The sequence below is a fragment of the Silurus aristotelis genome (assembly GCF_946808225.1).
Source record: "Silurus aristotelis genome assembly, chromosome: 8".
NCBI lineage: Eukaryota > Metazoa > Chordata > Actinopteri > Siluriformes > Siluridae > Silurus > Silurus aristotelis.
The window spans coordinates 25,406,527-25,422,192 of NC_139581.1; the positions used below are offsets into that span (position 1 = coordinate 25,406,527).

The 15,666-nt window shown below is 38.5% G+C and overlaps 2 protein-coding genes across 3 annotated transcripts in view; both read right to left on the reverse strand.

Moving 5' to 3' along the window:
- Window positions 1–4,870, reverse strand: part of traf4a (tnf receptor-associated factor 4a) — a 31,694-nt gene extending 26,824 nt beyond the window's left edge. The window contains exon 1 of the mRNA XM_083548914.1: window positions 4,338–4,870. Coding sequence (XP_083405040.1) covers window positions 4,338–4,480 — 143 coding nt within the window. The 5' untranslated portion in view covers window positions 4,481–4,870. The remainder of the gene's footprint in view (window positions 1–4,337) is intronic.
- Window positions 4,871–5,562: 692 nt separating this feature from the next.
- Window positions 5,563–15,162, reverse strand: nek8 (NIMA-related kinase 8). Of its 2 annotated transcripts, none has more exons than XM_083548866.1 (15): window positions 15,073–15,162; window positions 14,460–14,665; window positions 13,902–14,134; window positions 13,682–13,813; window positions 13,366–13,574; window positions 13,186–13,265; window positions 12,236–12,423; window positions 11,299–11,446; window positions 10,815–10,891; window positions 9,583–9,700; window positions 9,302–9,452; window positions 7,802–7,965; window positions 7,553–7,705; window positions 7,005–7,163; window positions 5,563–6,155 (listed from the first exon to the last, which is right to left on the reverse strand). In XM_083548866.1, exons 1-15 carry the CDS (start codon window positions 15,117–15,119, stop codon window positions 6,127–6,129), a joined length of 2,094 nt encoding a protein of 697 aa, XP_083404992.1. In that variant the 5' UTR covers window positions 15,120–15,162; the 3' UTR covers window positions 5,563–6,126. The 2 variants fall into 2 exon arrangements, with proteins under 2 accessions (XP_083404992.1, XP_083404993.1); XM_083548867.1 differs by having other exon boundaries at window positions 14,992–15,121.
- Window positions 15,163–15,666: the final 504 nt, after the last annotated feature.

Here is a 15,666-nt window from a genome sequence, read left to right on the forward strand (position 1 = left end):
CAGTAAAATGATTTGAAATGATTTGAATATTAGTATAACTATTATTAGTATAAGCGTGTCTCGTCCCCACCAGGATTTTTGATTTAAAATTATTATTCTTATATCATGCATGAGTCTGCAGGGATGGCAAATGTTCATTAAAATTACAAAGTAATAGTTAATAAAAACATACAGTGAGGAAAATAAGTATATGAACACCCTGCTATTTTGCAAGTTCTCCCACTTAGAAATCATTGAGGGGTCTGAAATTGTCATCGTAGGTGCATGTCCACTGTGAGAGACATCATCTAAAAAAAAAAAAAAAAAATGCAGAAATCACAATGTATGATTTTTTAAACTATTTATTTGTATGATACAGCTGCAAATAAGTATTTGAACACCTGTCTATCAGCTAGAATTCTGACCCTCAAAGACCTGTTAGTCTGCCTTTAAAATGTCCACCTCCACTACATTTATTATCCTAAATTAGATGCACCTGTTTAAGGTCGTTAGCTGCATAAAGACACCTGTCCATCCCATACAATCAGTAAGAATCCAACTACTAACATGGCCAAGACCAAAGAGCTGTCCAAAGACACTAGAGACAAAATTGTACACCTCCACAAGGCTGGAAAGGGCTACGGGGAAATTGCCAAGCAGCTTGGTGAAAAAAGGTCCACTGTTGGAGCAATCAGAAAATGGAAAAAGCTAAACATGACTGTCAATCTCCCTCGGACTGGGGCTCCATGCAAGATCTCACCTCGTGGGGTCTCAATGATACTAAGGAAGGTGAGAAATCAGCCCAGAACTACACGGGAGGAGCTGGTCAACGACCTGAATAAAAGCTGGGACCACCGTTTCCAAGATTACTGTTGGTAATACACTAAGACGTCATGGTTTGAAATCATGCATGGCACGGAAGGTTCCCCTGCTTAAACCAGCACATGTCCAGGCACGTCATAAGTTTGCCAATGACCATTTGGATGATCCAGAGGAGTCATGGATAAAAGTCATGTGGTCAGATGAGACCAAAATAGAACTTTTGGGTCATAATTCCACTAAACGTGTTTGAAGGAAGAAGAATGATGAGTACCATCCCAAGAACACCATCCCTACTGTAAAGCATGGGGGTGGTAGCATCATGCTTTGGGGGTGTTTTTCTGCACATGGGACAGGGCGACTGCACTGTATTAAGGAGAGGATGACCGGGGCCATGTATTGCGAGATTTTGGGGAACAACCTCCTTCCCTCAGTTAGAGCATTGAAGATGGGTCGAGGCTGGGTCTTTCAACATGACAATGACCCGAAGCACACAGCCAGGATAACCAAGGAGTGGCTCTGTAAGAAGCATATCAAGGTTCTGGCGTGGCCCAGCCAGTCTCCAGACCTAAACCCAATAAAGAATCTTTGGAGGGAGCTCAAACTCCGTGTTTCTCAGCGACAGGCCAGAAACCTGACTGATCTAGAGAAGATCTGTGTGGAGGAGTGGGCCAAAATCCCTCCTGCAGTGTGTGCAAACCTGGTGAAAAACTACAGGAAACCTTTGACCTCTGTAATTGCAAACAAAGGCTTTTTTTTTTTTTTTTAGATTATGTCTCTCACAGTGGACATGCACCAACGATGACAATTTCAGACCCCTCCATGATTTCTAAGAGGGAGAACTTGCAAAATAGCAGGGTGTTCAAATACTTTATTTCCTCACTGTATATTGTATTTTAGCAGTATTAAATACACCTATAGTGTTAAACAGTGAAGCTTTGTCGTGTTTAACATATAACTATATTACATATTACACAATTAGGTATTTAAATTTCAAATGCCTTGTATTGTAATTGGCAAATTCAGGCAAATAATGCAAACTAAATCGCAGAGAAAAAAAAGCTTGAAAGACTTGAAGGGCACAGGACATGACAGTATTCTACATGGAAAGTGCCTTATTTATATATATCTGTGAGTTCAGAGTTATTAACCCTAATCATGAGGAATTCCTCTGTGAAGGAGCTGTGCTTTAATTGCCTTTTCTTCAGGGTTTAACCAATCACTGAACATGGTATGGGCGTGTGACTGACTCATGGTTGATTGCAAGAGCGATAAAAAAGGACTATGGGCCTTTCCTGCCTCTGCCAGTAATCACATGGCCTCCTGATATGCTGCATTTATTTACAAATTCCTTCTTCGGCAGAAACATGGATCATTTACAATACCGTCAAAACTGATGGCGGGCCTTGACAAATACTACAAGTCACCTGCATCAGCGTTTTCAATCTTAAAAGGCTCCGAATCTGAGCAATTCACAACAAGAGTGAAATGTGGGAACATGTTGTGATAAGCATTTCCAGAATCTTCTGTTGTAAACTTTATACCTGGCTGACTCACAGACAAGGTGGGATTTCTTTGCATTTGTTTTGACCAGCGACATCATTCCTGGAGCAGGCTGACATGTCCAGACTGAAGCTGGCGGCCTGGACGAATTATAGGTGGCTGAATACTATAATTACTCATAAACATATACCATTATATATATATTTGTATGGCTGGCAAGCGATTAAAATATTTAATGCGCACGATTGTCATGACTTAACTCTGATTTATTGCAACTTAATCACACTTTTCTATATCTTCCTAATGTGTGTGTGTGTATATTATATATATATATATATATATATATATATATATATATATATATATATATATATATATATATATATATATATATATATAAAAATAAAATGTACAAAAATAACAAAACCATATATAAAGGAAGGAATGATTTGTATGTTATTGTTTTTTTTTTGTGAAGACCAAAAGATGTACTAACAATGTAGTATCTTTATATCCGTATCCAAAATGGTGTCAAGCTTGTTTCAAAAGAAATATGATTCATAATTTTCCCCTTAAGGACACTCTCATGATTCATGTTTTGCTGCTGGGCTTTATTCACTCTATCGTTTTTATTCCTTCTCTCGACAAGTCAATATATTTTTACGTGCACCTTGGCATGAATTGCACCTGCAGCACTATCAGGCTACATGCTACTATGTGTGTGAGACAGCATTCAAGCTGTAAATAGGAATGTGGAGCAGAGACATGGCATGTTTCCAAAACAAAACAGAATTCTCACGCTTTATGAGACTATGCCTTGCAATGGGAGCGCAACTTCTCCAAGCTGCTAGTAAAGAGGTGTCTAAGCACACAGCTGAACTGAACTGGAGCTCCACATAACACCTGTCACAGGACACCTAATATGTCTGTAGAGAAATGCTCAAAACAGCCATGACTTCTTTGTGCGGAAGGCAGGAAAACAAGCACTGGTCATTTGAATATGTCAGGAAAGCAAGATAAGAGTTTCTGTTTTTCAAATACAAATAGTGCACTTCCTGTTTCTATGCCGACACAATGCATGACCCTGAAATCATATGTTTATGAACCCAGTAAAACAGAAATGTGAGAACTTGAGAATAATTGCAAACCATAAACACGCATTCGAGTTGATATATGAACTCCACAGTATGGTGTTACTGCATTGGACTGTAGAACTCCTGTCTGGGAGATATGTACAGAGAGGTAGTACATGCCCTTGTATGTGCATACATAATCACAGAAGCACAAATAAGTTGTGATTGGAAGATCCGTCTGTCTTTCAGCATACAGGATCCCTAAATCCAATAAAGAATCCCTCACTAATCCCACGTCTGAGGCTGCTCGACTCTATTAACTCCTATCCACCCCATCCTCCCAGTGAACTGCCTCAGGGTACAATGATGGACAGGGCCAGGGCTTAGGCTATCCACTGCCTGATTACACACACACACACACACACACACACACACACACACACACACACACACACACACACACAGACAGACATGCAAATACACAGTACATAGGTCCCACAAAATCATGCAAGCAAACAAAGAGGCCATGTCCATTCATGCAAAGCTGGTATGATCTTTTGTTCAGGGCTGAACAATCGGATGTTTGGTGAGCATAAATGAAGCATTTTCTGTAATAATGAAAACAATCTTTGCAGACTGAAAAGAACAATCATGCAAATACAAAAAATGGAAAAGTGCATGCACAAAAGCGTTTGGATCAAACTGCACAGTCAGTGGAGCTCTCAAGCTATTGTAAACCCCTTGAATCATGGAAGACAGCACCCAGGCAGATGATAGTAACAGCTTTCAGCACAGTGGCTCAAGCTACCAGAAGGTGGATGTGGATAAAAGCTACAGAAACACACTGTCTGCGCATTGTCAGTCATGTGAAACCACTGTGCATGACCTCTCCTCCACCTTCACATCCTCATTTCTTTGCAAACTGTACATCTATACATTGGTGTCCATAAGAAGGCCTCGTACCTGAGGAACTCCTGGAGGCAGGTGTCGCAGAACCTGTGGCCGCAGGTTGAAACCTGCACGGGTTCCCTCATGGCTTTGCTGCACAGGGGACACTGAAAGCGCCTTTTGGGCTTCTCCAAGAACTTATAGTCGTAGCCGGGCATGGCGACTTCAGCAGCCAACGCGGATCAACGGCAAAAAGCGGATCCTGCTCCTTGACACGCACTTCGCGAGCGTGCGTTTTAGTAAAGAAAGTGCTCTGAAGGCGATCTTCCAGACTGCACAGAAATGATCTCTATTGTCCTCTCGCCAAGATCGTCCTGCCTCTCGAGCAACAAGGTCGCGCCTGGAAACAGGCAAACAGTCCGTCTGGGGCGCGTGTCAGCTCCAGTGAATACCTGCCACTGTTGTTTTGTCTTCTCGCTGGGAACAATGAGCTCGCGAGCGGACAAACGAGACGCGTCCGATCTCCTTTTTCCACGAGCACTGACAGCGGTGTGTGGACAAAAACCCTCCCATCTGTTTAGGTTGAATAAGCCACACCCAGCCTTCCCCGCGTGGGCGGGGCCTGATTACGTCATCGCCCGTCTCAAATCACTCCGCGTGTCTGATTTTATTTCTGTATCTGTACATAACCTCATACAATCTTATATAATCTGCAGGTATACAAAATAACAGAATACGCTAAAAGCTTACTCAGAATATCACCATAAGTGTAAAAAAAAAAAAAAACGAGAATATTTTATGTTATATAATATTATATAATGTTATATTTTATGTTGTTGTTTTTACCAAAAAAATTAAATAAAATTTATTGCTTGATTAATTGGTTAATTGCTCACAAATCCGGCACTACAGTTTAGTAGCGTTATAATGAGAATAATAAAAAAAAAAAAAAAAAAAGTGGGAAAAGACTATTTGTTAAGGAAAGATCTCCCTCTATTGGAGGATCAGCATGTTAAAAAAGACACCAAATATAAAATAAAATATAGTATTAGTCATTAGTTAGGGACAAATTTACACTTATAAAGAACATCTCATTCATTTTTATCACCAAATTATCTGTGTAAAGCTGCTTTGAGGCAATGTTCATTGTTAAAAGCGCAATACAAATAAACATTTTAACACTATTAAATATGAATCACAGAATAATGTATACACATTCATACACACTCTGACTCTCTAACCCTTCCTTTATAATAATAAAAACTCATTTTCAAATAAAGACAGAAATTCTTTTCGGTCCACGTATGTGAAAACATTTATTTTTAATCTCGTCAATCTTTCGACATACAAAAGATATTTGAAAAAATGATATATCATAGCATTCTGTAAAGAAAGAAAAAAGTAACACTGCTCTGATTCTCTTTGGCAGCCAGCGGCGTTGTGTGTCAAATCTGTCATTGTGTTAGGATAATCCTACAGAACCTGTTTGACTTCCTGTGTGTGTGTGTGTGTGTGTGTGTGTGTGTGTGTGTGTGTGTGTTACATAATTATAATGGGATTCTATAGCAGCAAAATGACAAACTTAGAGCGAAAGCAGCATTCATCAACGATATTGCCCTCGAGTGTAAAACGCACTATAAATAAATTCAATGGAATATATAAATCCATAATCCTTTATAATCCATGTGAATAATACCTAAGACATTATTGCACTTTCCATTAAGGATCGGAATGCCTTGACATTCTTTGGCAGTCCACTTCCTGCCAAGCCTTCAAAAATACTAGTCATTAACTGCTCCAAATGTTTATGAAAGTTTTTCAGAAGAAGTGGTCTGTCTGTTCTCTTGCAGATGAGATTTAACGGTCACTTTGGGACAGGATCTTCAAAAAAAGCTGTAAAAGAGAATGTACATATCAGTAAGTATATCGGTGCATGTGTATATTTGATTAAAAATTATATCTAGTTCACATTACAATATACACTTAATACAAATTAAATGTGAAAATAGAGTTCCATAAAAATAATAAATAAATTATATATATATATAAACTGAAAAGTAATAAGCTGTTCCACCTGTTTACAACATTATAAGTCCATGAATCTAACAGGCTAGTCTTCTAAACACGACAGGCCTGTTTTCATTGTATTCCCAGGAACAAAGCACATATGAAGTCAATTCAGTGCATTAGTAATAAGCCTTTGGCTATTGAAGCCTAAAAGGACTGAAACAAAGTACAACACTGCTACTATTGTCAACTGAGTTCAACCGGCAAAAAAGCCTTTTATCCCAGGATCAGTGATCATTAACAGCCCAAAGCCCTGATACAAACAGCCAGATCCATCAAATCTTAAAAAAACTGCCTGTGCATTACTACTAGGTTACACACACACACACACACACACACACACACACACACACACACACACACACACACACACACACACACATATATATATATATATATATATATATATATACATACATACATACATACATACATACATACATACATACATACACACACATATATATATATATGATATTGAACTACTGAATAAAACATAGATTTTTTAAACTATGTAAAATATATATATCTGTGTTTTTGTTATTTTAATCTGTTGAATATAAATAAACAGTTCTACATTGTGGTAACTGTAATGTCTGGCTGGTGTTAATCAAAGGCCTGGATGATTCCAGAGTTTTCTAATGGAATGTCAAAAGACATATTATGCTACATTACGTTTCACAGCCAAGAGTGTGTTGCCATGGCAACAAGCCACTGATGTAACTGTGAATGGGTGACTCTCATCAAGCTGCACTGCCTTTGGTATCCCAGAATCCTCTTCTTTTCTTCCGAGGCGCCCACGGGCTCCTTTCCCCCAGGTATACACCTCACCTTCTAACAGACAAAAAAAAAACACACACACACCAGTAACTCATCATATAGTAATAACAAATTAATAACTAATATCTGTAACTGCAGTTTTGAGCAGCAGGTTGGAGACTTATACTGTGTAAAGCATTATTTTCTTCTGCCTTTAAAAAGACGCTAAGCTGCTTAATGGACCTGACTACATCATTAAGCATTCAGAAAATGTATCTAATGCTAAAACTTCGTAAATGATCCAAAATATTTAAAATAACTAGGCGACAGCGACGTATGTAATATAATCACTCTGAAATGATGCTTTGTAATGATTTTTGAGACCCAAAAGACAAAATTATGTTTTTCAGATACTTAAAGCCTGAAACAACAGCTAAGAGATTATGATAGTTTGATTTCCGTACCTGCACCTATAGCCAGAGTGAACGCGTCTCCACATGCTACCGTGGTGATGCCGTGCAGCCCTGGCACCTGGAAGGGCACTCTGCTGTTGCGTCGAGAGCTGCAGCCAAGCTGCCCATGCTGGTTACTACCAAATGTGAAACACTGACCTTTTTCTGGGTTTTAGGGCAAATTTTCAACAGAAAGCTGGTTAAAACCTCTCATAGCAATAAGTTAAACAGATAAAAGGAGCAGGAGGATCCTTGTCTCACCTGTAACTGAGGCAGAGTGGGCCGTTCCAATGTCAATATGCAGAATTTTATCAAGGTTCATTGGGGACGAGCAAACAGGCTGGAACGTATGGACCTCTTCTACCTGACAACATGAGGGGGGTTCCTCTGTCTCAATGATTGTATCCAGGCCCAGCTTGTTAAACCTGTGTGGAATAAAATCTCTTTTTAATTTACTTGTTCTGCTCATACTAGTTAGAATTAAGGATGGCTGTTCATGTGTTTATTTGACAATATTGAATGAAGTTATCCTTCATGTGTTAGTCAGTGGCTAAATGTGGCCGTGTAGGACAGGTGTCATTTCCCAAGCAAAGGCTTCTTCCAATGCTTTTCAGTGAGATTGCAGGAATCAACAAACAGAACTAGTTGGTCAGGGAAATACTGCAGGAATTGATACTGTGTCCTCCCTCAGTTGTTTAAGCACATCGATGCATCAGGTGTTTAAGCGCATTTTAAATGAATTGCCAAAGGGTTTTTTGTTGTATCATGTTGCCAATGTGTGAATGGTCAGGATGACCAAGATACTTTGTTAGTATATTTAAGCTGAAGTTTCCAAATGGTATTAAAGTCTAAACTAAAAAATGAGTATTAAATGCTATTCTAACCAACACATACTGTATAATTAAAATTGTATTACCTAAGTTATGATTAGGCAATCGCATCGTAAATCAATCAATTGGTTACTTGCTACTGTGGAGTAGCAAATGTCACTAAATAGCACTAAAACAGCCTTCTACAGGAGGGTCACTTGCAGTATAAAAGGTATTTTAATAAAATGGCTGACTGCTTTATGTTCAATGGCATCTTCCTGTCTGTGTAATGTTTCAGTCATAATGTCATAGCGACATATGCACACATGTACTCTGCATACATTAATCATCTTTTTAAACCATTACAGTACAAAAGCATTATCTGTTTTATATACTTCATCCTTCCCTCTATCAAGTTACTCCTGTGATTTCACTGATCATGATTCCTTCTGCCCCCTAGACCTTTCTGGTCCATCCTGATGGGCCCACTTACGCTTGGAGACTTGCTCACCTGAAAATCACTTACTGCTTCCGAAGGTGGCCCTGCACGTGGGTTTACTGTGAATGGTACCACACCAGACAGACAGACTTAGCACTCTGGCTTGCTCATTAGAGATCAAATCTGATTTCCAGATTTCAGTAAAGCTGTTTTCTGGCAATGTCTGTTATTAAAAACTAAGCAAAGCTTTCCAGCAAAATATAAGCTATAGCCCCCTCTGGTGGCGCCACACCTTCCACTACACACAGTGTCCTGTATAATCCAGCATCCTATTTAGTGTCCGAAGTGTTCAAATGTCTGTGCTTCTATTTGTTGTTTTTTATTTTTTATTTTATTTTTTTTATCATACATCCACCTCTATTAATAAAATACTAATTGTCAGTGATTTGCCCAATGTGACACACACTAACCACTAACCATATTAATGAAGGTGTTTGATGCTATTGAAGTTACCTGTTGCTTCCACATGCCAGGATCTGGTGTTGAGTGCTTATGATCATGGAGCAGTCAACCCCACACAAAACACGCTGCGCCTCAAAATCTACAGGGATATTCACCTGCTGTGGGGCATTGTGGGTATCCTGGGTGCCCAGTCCAAGACGTCCTGCCAAAGAGACAAAAAGGGAAGAGGTGTGGGGGTAATTTGGGGTGTTAAAATAGGAGATGAACGCACAAAGGCAGAATCACTAGACACGAAAATTTATTTGACAAAGTCACTGCTCGCATTATTGCACCATTGTCTCCTCGACCCCAGGAGAAAACCTCCCTCTCACTGGTCACAGCCAGCACATGGGAGGCACCACAGGACACCTGAACCAGCTCATAGCCCAGGAGAGCCTCCACTATTTTGGGCTACACAGACACAAAAACAAAAGAAGATAAAAGCAGCAAGTTTTGATCTGTTTTATACATGTATGGAAAAAAAAGTACATTCTATTTACCTTAATATCTACAGTACTTATGTTTTCTGCAGGCAACACTTTATGCTTATCCAACTAATATTAACCACTGGCTGTACGAAAAGTATATATATATATATATATATATATATATATATATATATATATATATATATATATATATATATATATATATATATATATTAGGGACTTTAGCAAAATGTATTTTTAATACTTTTCTTACATAGTTTATATTATGTATTACGGATTTGTATTACGGAATGTTTTACGGAAAAGAAGACCTTATTGAAATCATTCTTAAAAAGAAACATGCACAAACACACAACACTCATTCCAAATTTGTAAACAAAATAAAAAAGATGGTGGAAGTGTAGATAGGGGTGACTCCGATAGGAGGGGCCTGATTCGACTACCAATATCAGATTTTCTCAAATTCTTTGCATCCATTTCACGCTGTACTTAGAGACCGTTCCTGCACCAATGCAATGAGGGATCTGTTATGAATGGATATTTCATGACAACCAGATGAGGAGGGGTTCTCTTTTGAGTCTGGGTCCTCTCAAGGTTTCTTCCTCATGCCACAGTTCCCACTGGCTAAGTTTAAAACTTATAAGTTTATTCCTTATTAGGAATAAACTATAAGAAACACGATTATAGGCACTAAACTTGTACACTTTAAATGTATAACCTCTTTAGCTCTGTAAAACTGTTTTGGGACAATGTCCATTGTTAAAAGTGCTATAAAAATATTATGAATTTAACACCCCTACTCATTTTTTAGTCTTTATTTTCCTCAAGATTAAAACTAAACCCCTCAGAAATGCAGAGAAATGCATCAATCTGTCACACACTTTAATCCAAAGCAGATAAAAAAATACAGTAATTCAACATAAAGTTCAGCATTTGAGGGCGAGTGGTCTCGCCCCAGGGTAAAGCACTCGCTCTCTGGCAGTTCTTAGATTAAAACTCTCACTCTTCTTAAATGCTAATGCTGAACCTCCCCACCATTTAGCACTGAATATCAAGAAGCTATAGGAAACATTTACTTGTGTTATGTCGTTGCAATTTCCATGTCCAAGACACCCATTGCTTCCACTTCCGAATGTCATAATTATGCCTCTGTCTGTAAGCAAAGAGAGAAGACTGGAGAATTAACAGCTCAGAACAAAGAGTGAACTGGAATTAGGATTAACCAAAAACAGTATAATCCTAAAAGAAGCATTATATATTAATCTGCCATCTGTAATAAACTGTAAAGAGAAAAGCAACAGCACGGTAAAAGCAGATAATGTAGAAAGCTGTGTTAAGCTACTGGATTAATGGTTTGATGGTGTTTCACTCTTTGAATTACTCTTTTTAGGTTTAGCAACAATGTTTTATAGAGAGAAAACAGTGCATCTTCTAGGAATAGTAGGTCAGTGTGACTGGACTTGTGTTCTAGTATTTTAAACCTAAATAGGACAAGCAAAGAGAGGACATTTCCTTTAGCATTTTTACACAAAACTTGCATTTAGCTATGTTTATGTGTACCCGTCAAACAGGTTGTAAAAAGGTCTCCACAGGAGACAGATTTGATGGTGACGCCAGACTGCCCCTCTAGGAACCGGGAGATGAACTGGGGCTGCATCTGCTCCAGAGCACCAGGTAGAGAAGCCTCGCCACAGCCCACAGTGGGAGCCTGGCACAACAGATCAAAGATAAATAGCTCATTCAGCGAAATAAAATATTTCAACAAAAGAAGTTTCAAAGCGTTCATCTTCAAAACAGTTCGTTTTGTTCTGTAAAATTTCGTATAATTTTTTGGGAAAATTGCAGTAATTTTACCGCGGTTCGAATCTGGAGCCCCTGGTTTATCGCAGAATTGTATTTGCCACATAACTAATTTGTTTGGCTGATTTTCCCGGTCTCTCAGGGACCCTGTATAGACAAAAGTTTGTCACCTGACCATAAGATTCGTAGTGATTTCTGAGCATCCCATTCCATATTCAGTCCCCATTTGCTGTTATAATAATCTCCACAGATTTTGGAGTGTACTTATGGATATTTGTGCTCATAGGAGGCCTGAGGTGCAGTCAGTGTTCCAATTCATCCCAAAGGTGTTCAATAGGGTTCAGGTTAGAGCCCATGTCATGCTGAAGCATCCTATACAGTTACAGTTAAGCATCCTATACATGTGATTTCAACTCCAACAGTTTTGGAACTGTTAGTAATTGTTTGTAACTACTGTACATATGGCTGGAAAAGTCAGCTGTCCCGATACTTTTGTCAATACATTGTATATGGTTAGTGAGCATGTGGGTGTTAAACAGGCTTAATGGAAACACAACACACACAGACAGTACAGACAACACACTTAGAACACACAAAGAAAACGTTGTGTGTGCAACCAGGAAATTTCAACCTGAATCATAATAATCTAGATCATAATAACTCTAGAGGTCTTTCTATTCTGTTTCAACCAACTAACCTCCCAGGTAATGAGGCGTCCTGATTTGGTGACCCCCATCTTTTGTGTGCGTCCCAGGGAAACCTGCAGAACCTCAGTGTTGAGCATGGGCAAGCGGAGAGGCGTGGAGATTCCACTCCCCCATGTATACACAGATGATAAGGGCAGAGAGTGCATCATTTTGGTTGAAATTAAGCTTGACAACCCACCTGAAAAAAAATATACTTTGAGTATATTATCCATATCATTATTGACAGTAAAAAAAAGTAGTAATAGTACTAATATAAGCAGTAACATTAATATTAATAAAACAAAAATACGAAGTGCTTAATACCGGTGGAATCAGTTAATACACTTAATAGGGGTGTAACAGAACACAAAATTCTAGTGTTATATATTATATTTATAACATTAGTATTTTATATATATATATATATATATATATATATATATATATATATATATATATATATATATATATATAAAATAATTAGCGTTAGCCACTTCCTGGTTAGCAGCTAACGCTAGCGCTATGGATTCTTTAGCGCTTTCATGCATGTGCTTAACAAATCCTATTTGTACGGAGTAAGCAGCCACAGTGACACTGTGCCAACTCTAGTTTCTTTTATACCTGCCATTGTTGTGTATGTTTTCAAGTTTAATAATATTAATTTAAAAAATGCATTCAAAGTGTGAGGCCGCCACTTAATATGTTCCTGAGGGAACATACCGCAAAGGATTGCAAAAGCCCTGTAACGGAAAATATCAGTACGAATACGTGTACCGTTACACCCCTAACACTGGATAAACATGTAATGCTGATATGTCTGTAAAAAGGCACTATTTATTATATTATAATTTTATAATATATTATAATTATAGATATAATTGGGCTATTTCATAAATATATCCCATATAAAATTATGCAATGACTCCAAAACAATACATGGTGTTGAGAGAGGAACTCTAACCCCTTGTTCTGGTTCCAGTCACATGGCTTCCTGGTCTGCCATGAGCACCTGTCTGCATGCTGGGCAGTGGCTTTTCAATTCTATTGGAAACAGGTTACTGATTAAACGTATTTATCAGAAGTCAGATTTGAGTGTGTTATTGTGAGTCATTGTTGTACAGTGGATGTTAAACTGTCCAACCTGCGCATTCGGACATTGCCGATGTCAGTGTAGAGGTTGAGCAGAGGCCGGATGCAAATAGGATTGGCCATTATCTCATTGAGCTGGGGTCGTTTGGACGGGTCCAGGTTAAGCATGTTGAGGATGAGCTGTCGCAGCTCGGGGCTGTAGCGGTCTGAAATCGGGGCGAAAGTACCACTCATGATTTTTAGGACTAATGCTGGGAGGTTCTGAAAACAGAAAACAACTCCTTTTAGATTATCACCATACACTTTCAGTAAGTAATACAAATTCAGGTGGTTTGCTTTGAGACAAATCAAGTGAAAATGTTTCTTACAGCTGCCTCAAAGGCTCTTTTGAGGCTTGCGAGTTCATAGAGCACACAGCCTAAAGCCCAAATATCACTCTTCTGGTTGTACGGTTTTCCTTCGCACAGTTCAGGCGAGATGTAACAAGGTGTACCAACCACCTGCCATTACAAGCACAACTATATAATTACAGCACAAATATGCTTAATGGTTACAAGTAAAACTGTGATAGAATTACATGGCACTTACAGTGTAAGCTTTGCTCTTGCTAACTAGAATTTTGGAGATCCCAAAGTCTCCTATCTTGACTATCATCTGGTGCTTGTCGAGAAGAATGTTCTGAGTTTTAAGATCTCGATGAAGGATAAGTTTGTTGTGCACGTGGTAAAGGGCCAGTAAGATCTGCACAAAGAAATGCAGTATGGTGTCTTCATCTAGCAGGGAATTGCATCGCTTCTGGATGTAATCAGCAAGAGTTCCTCCTAGAATATCAAGATATAAAGATTAGATCACAAAACTTTATTTCTACTTTTAACAGCAAAGAATAAAGGCATTAACAGGTATGATTCGAGTCAGTAAAGTAAAAATATTACTGAAATTTTAATAAATGAACCACATGTACGTTTTGGTTTGATGCCCTAAGGTTCAGAATGGTTTTTATTCAGACTGATTAACTGATCTGATCTGGAGGAACATCGTTTATTCGACTCACTGAATAGTCATTTGCTCCAAAAGTCTAAGTTTTCTTTCATTTGAATGGATTGTAATATGGTAAGGTGTCATAATAAACACTAGGAAATGTGTTACCTGGTGCATATTCCATCGCGATCATGAGCGCCTTATCCTCCAGGAAATTTTCATAATACTCGATGATGTTCGGGTGGTTGAGTAACTTCAGAACCTGGCACTCATTCTGTGCGGCAAGACGCTCATCCCTGGTCATCTGCTCCACTGGGATTTCCTTCAGAATCACCAAAGCACCATCAGATCGGCGACGGCAAAGATGCACAATCCTGTCCCATAAAAAGAAAAGCTGGTGGTCAAGATGAAGACTTGAGTCCGGTCTGTTTTCTCACTGCAATCAGGTCATAACGCTTTTTTACTGCCCTAAAGAAGTGGTCAAAAAATTCTCAAGCATGCATGTGATAAACACTAAATCAAGGTTTATTAAATCAAGGAATATGAATATCTTAAAAGGTACTATTCTATTTTCAGTGTCCATTTGTTGCTGAGTTTTTCCACAGATCAATAAACTACATAAGACACAGGCACGCGCACAAAAAGTACAGCAAAACTTTCTGTTTCAAATGAATCAATTTAGATTTAATAAAAAAACAACATTTGCATGCAATCGATCCGACTAATTTAGAAAATGCAACATTTTTAAAAGCGAGTTTTAACGCGATGATCTCTGCAGTACCCGAACGCTCCTCTGCCGACCACTTTAATTTTCTCGTACTTCTCCATCTTGGATGGATTCTGCCAAAGTCTGCAACGTCTCCCGTCTCTAAGCAACGCTTCCTGTATCCGTACGGAACGCAGGAAGGGACAATTTAAGGGTGTATATGGAAACCCACCGCGTGGAAGGAAAATGGCACAGATGGATTGACAAAGAAATCATAAAATCATAGCATAGTCATGCTTAATAAAAAGGCAATACATCCTTGTAAAAGTTTTGAATTAAGTGTCATTCTATGGAAGTCCTAAAAGACCATGCATTATAGTTTTTTTTTATTCTTGTTTTCTTGTTATTACGACTTAATTTTCTCGTGATCTCGACATAACAAGCATTGTTTCCTCATGAACAGTACTTAATTTTTTAGTGTATTTGGCATGAGAGCATGTTCTAGAGACAGCATCATCGCAGCATCATGGATGATCACATTCGCTTTGACTTTGTTTAGGGACTCAAACTAAAAAATCTCGGCCTGTCAGCAAGTGACAACTTATACATAAATGTCAGACAATTAAGAATGAAGCTGTCATTCAGAAGGCACGATATTTTCTTGCAATG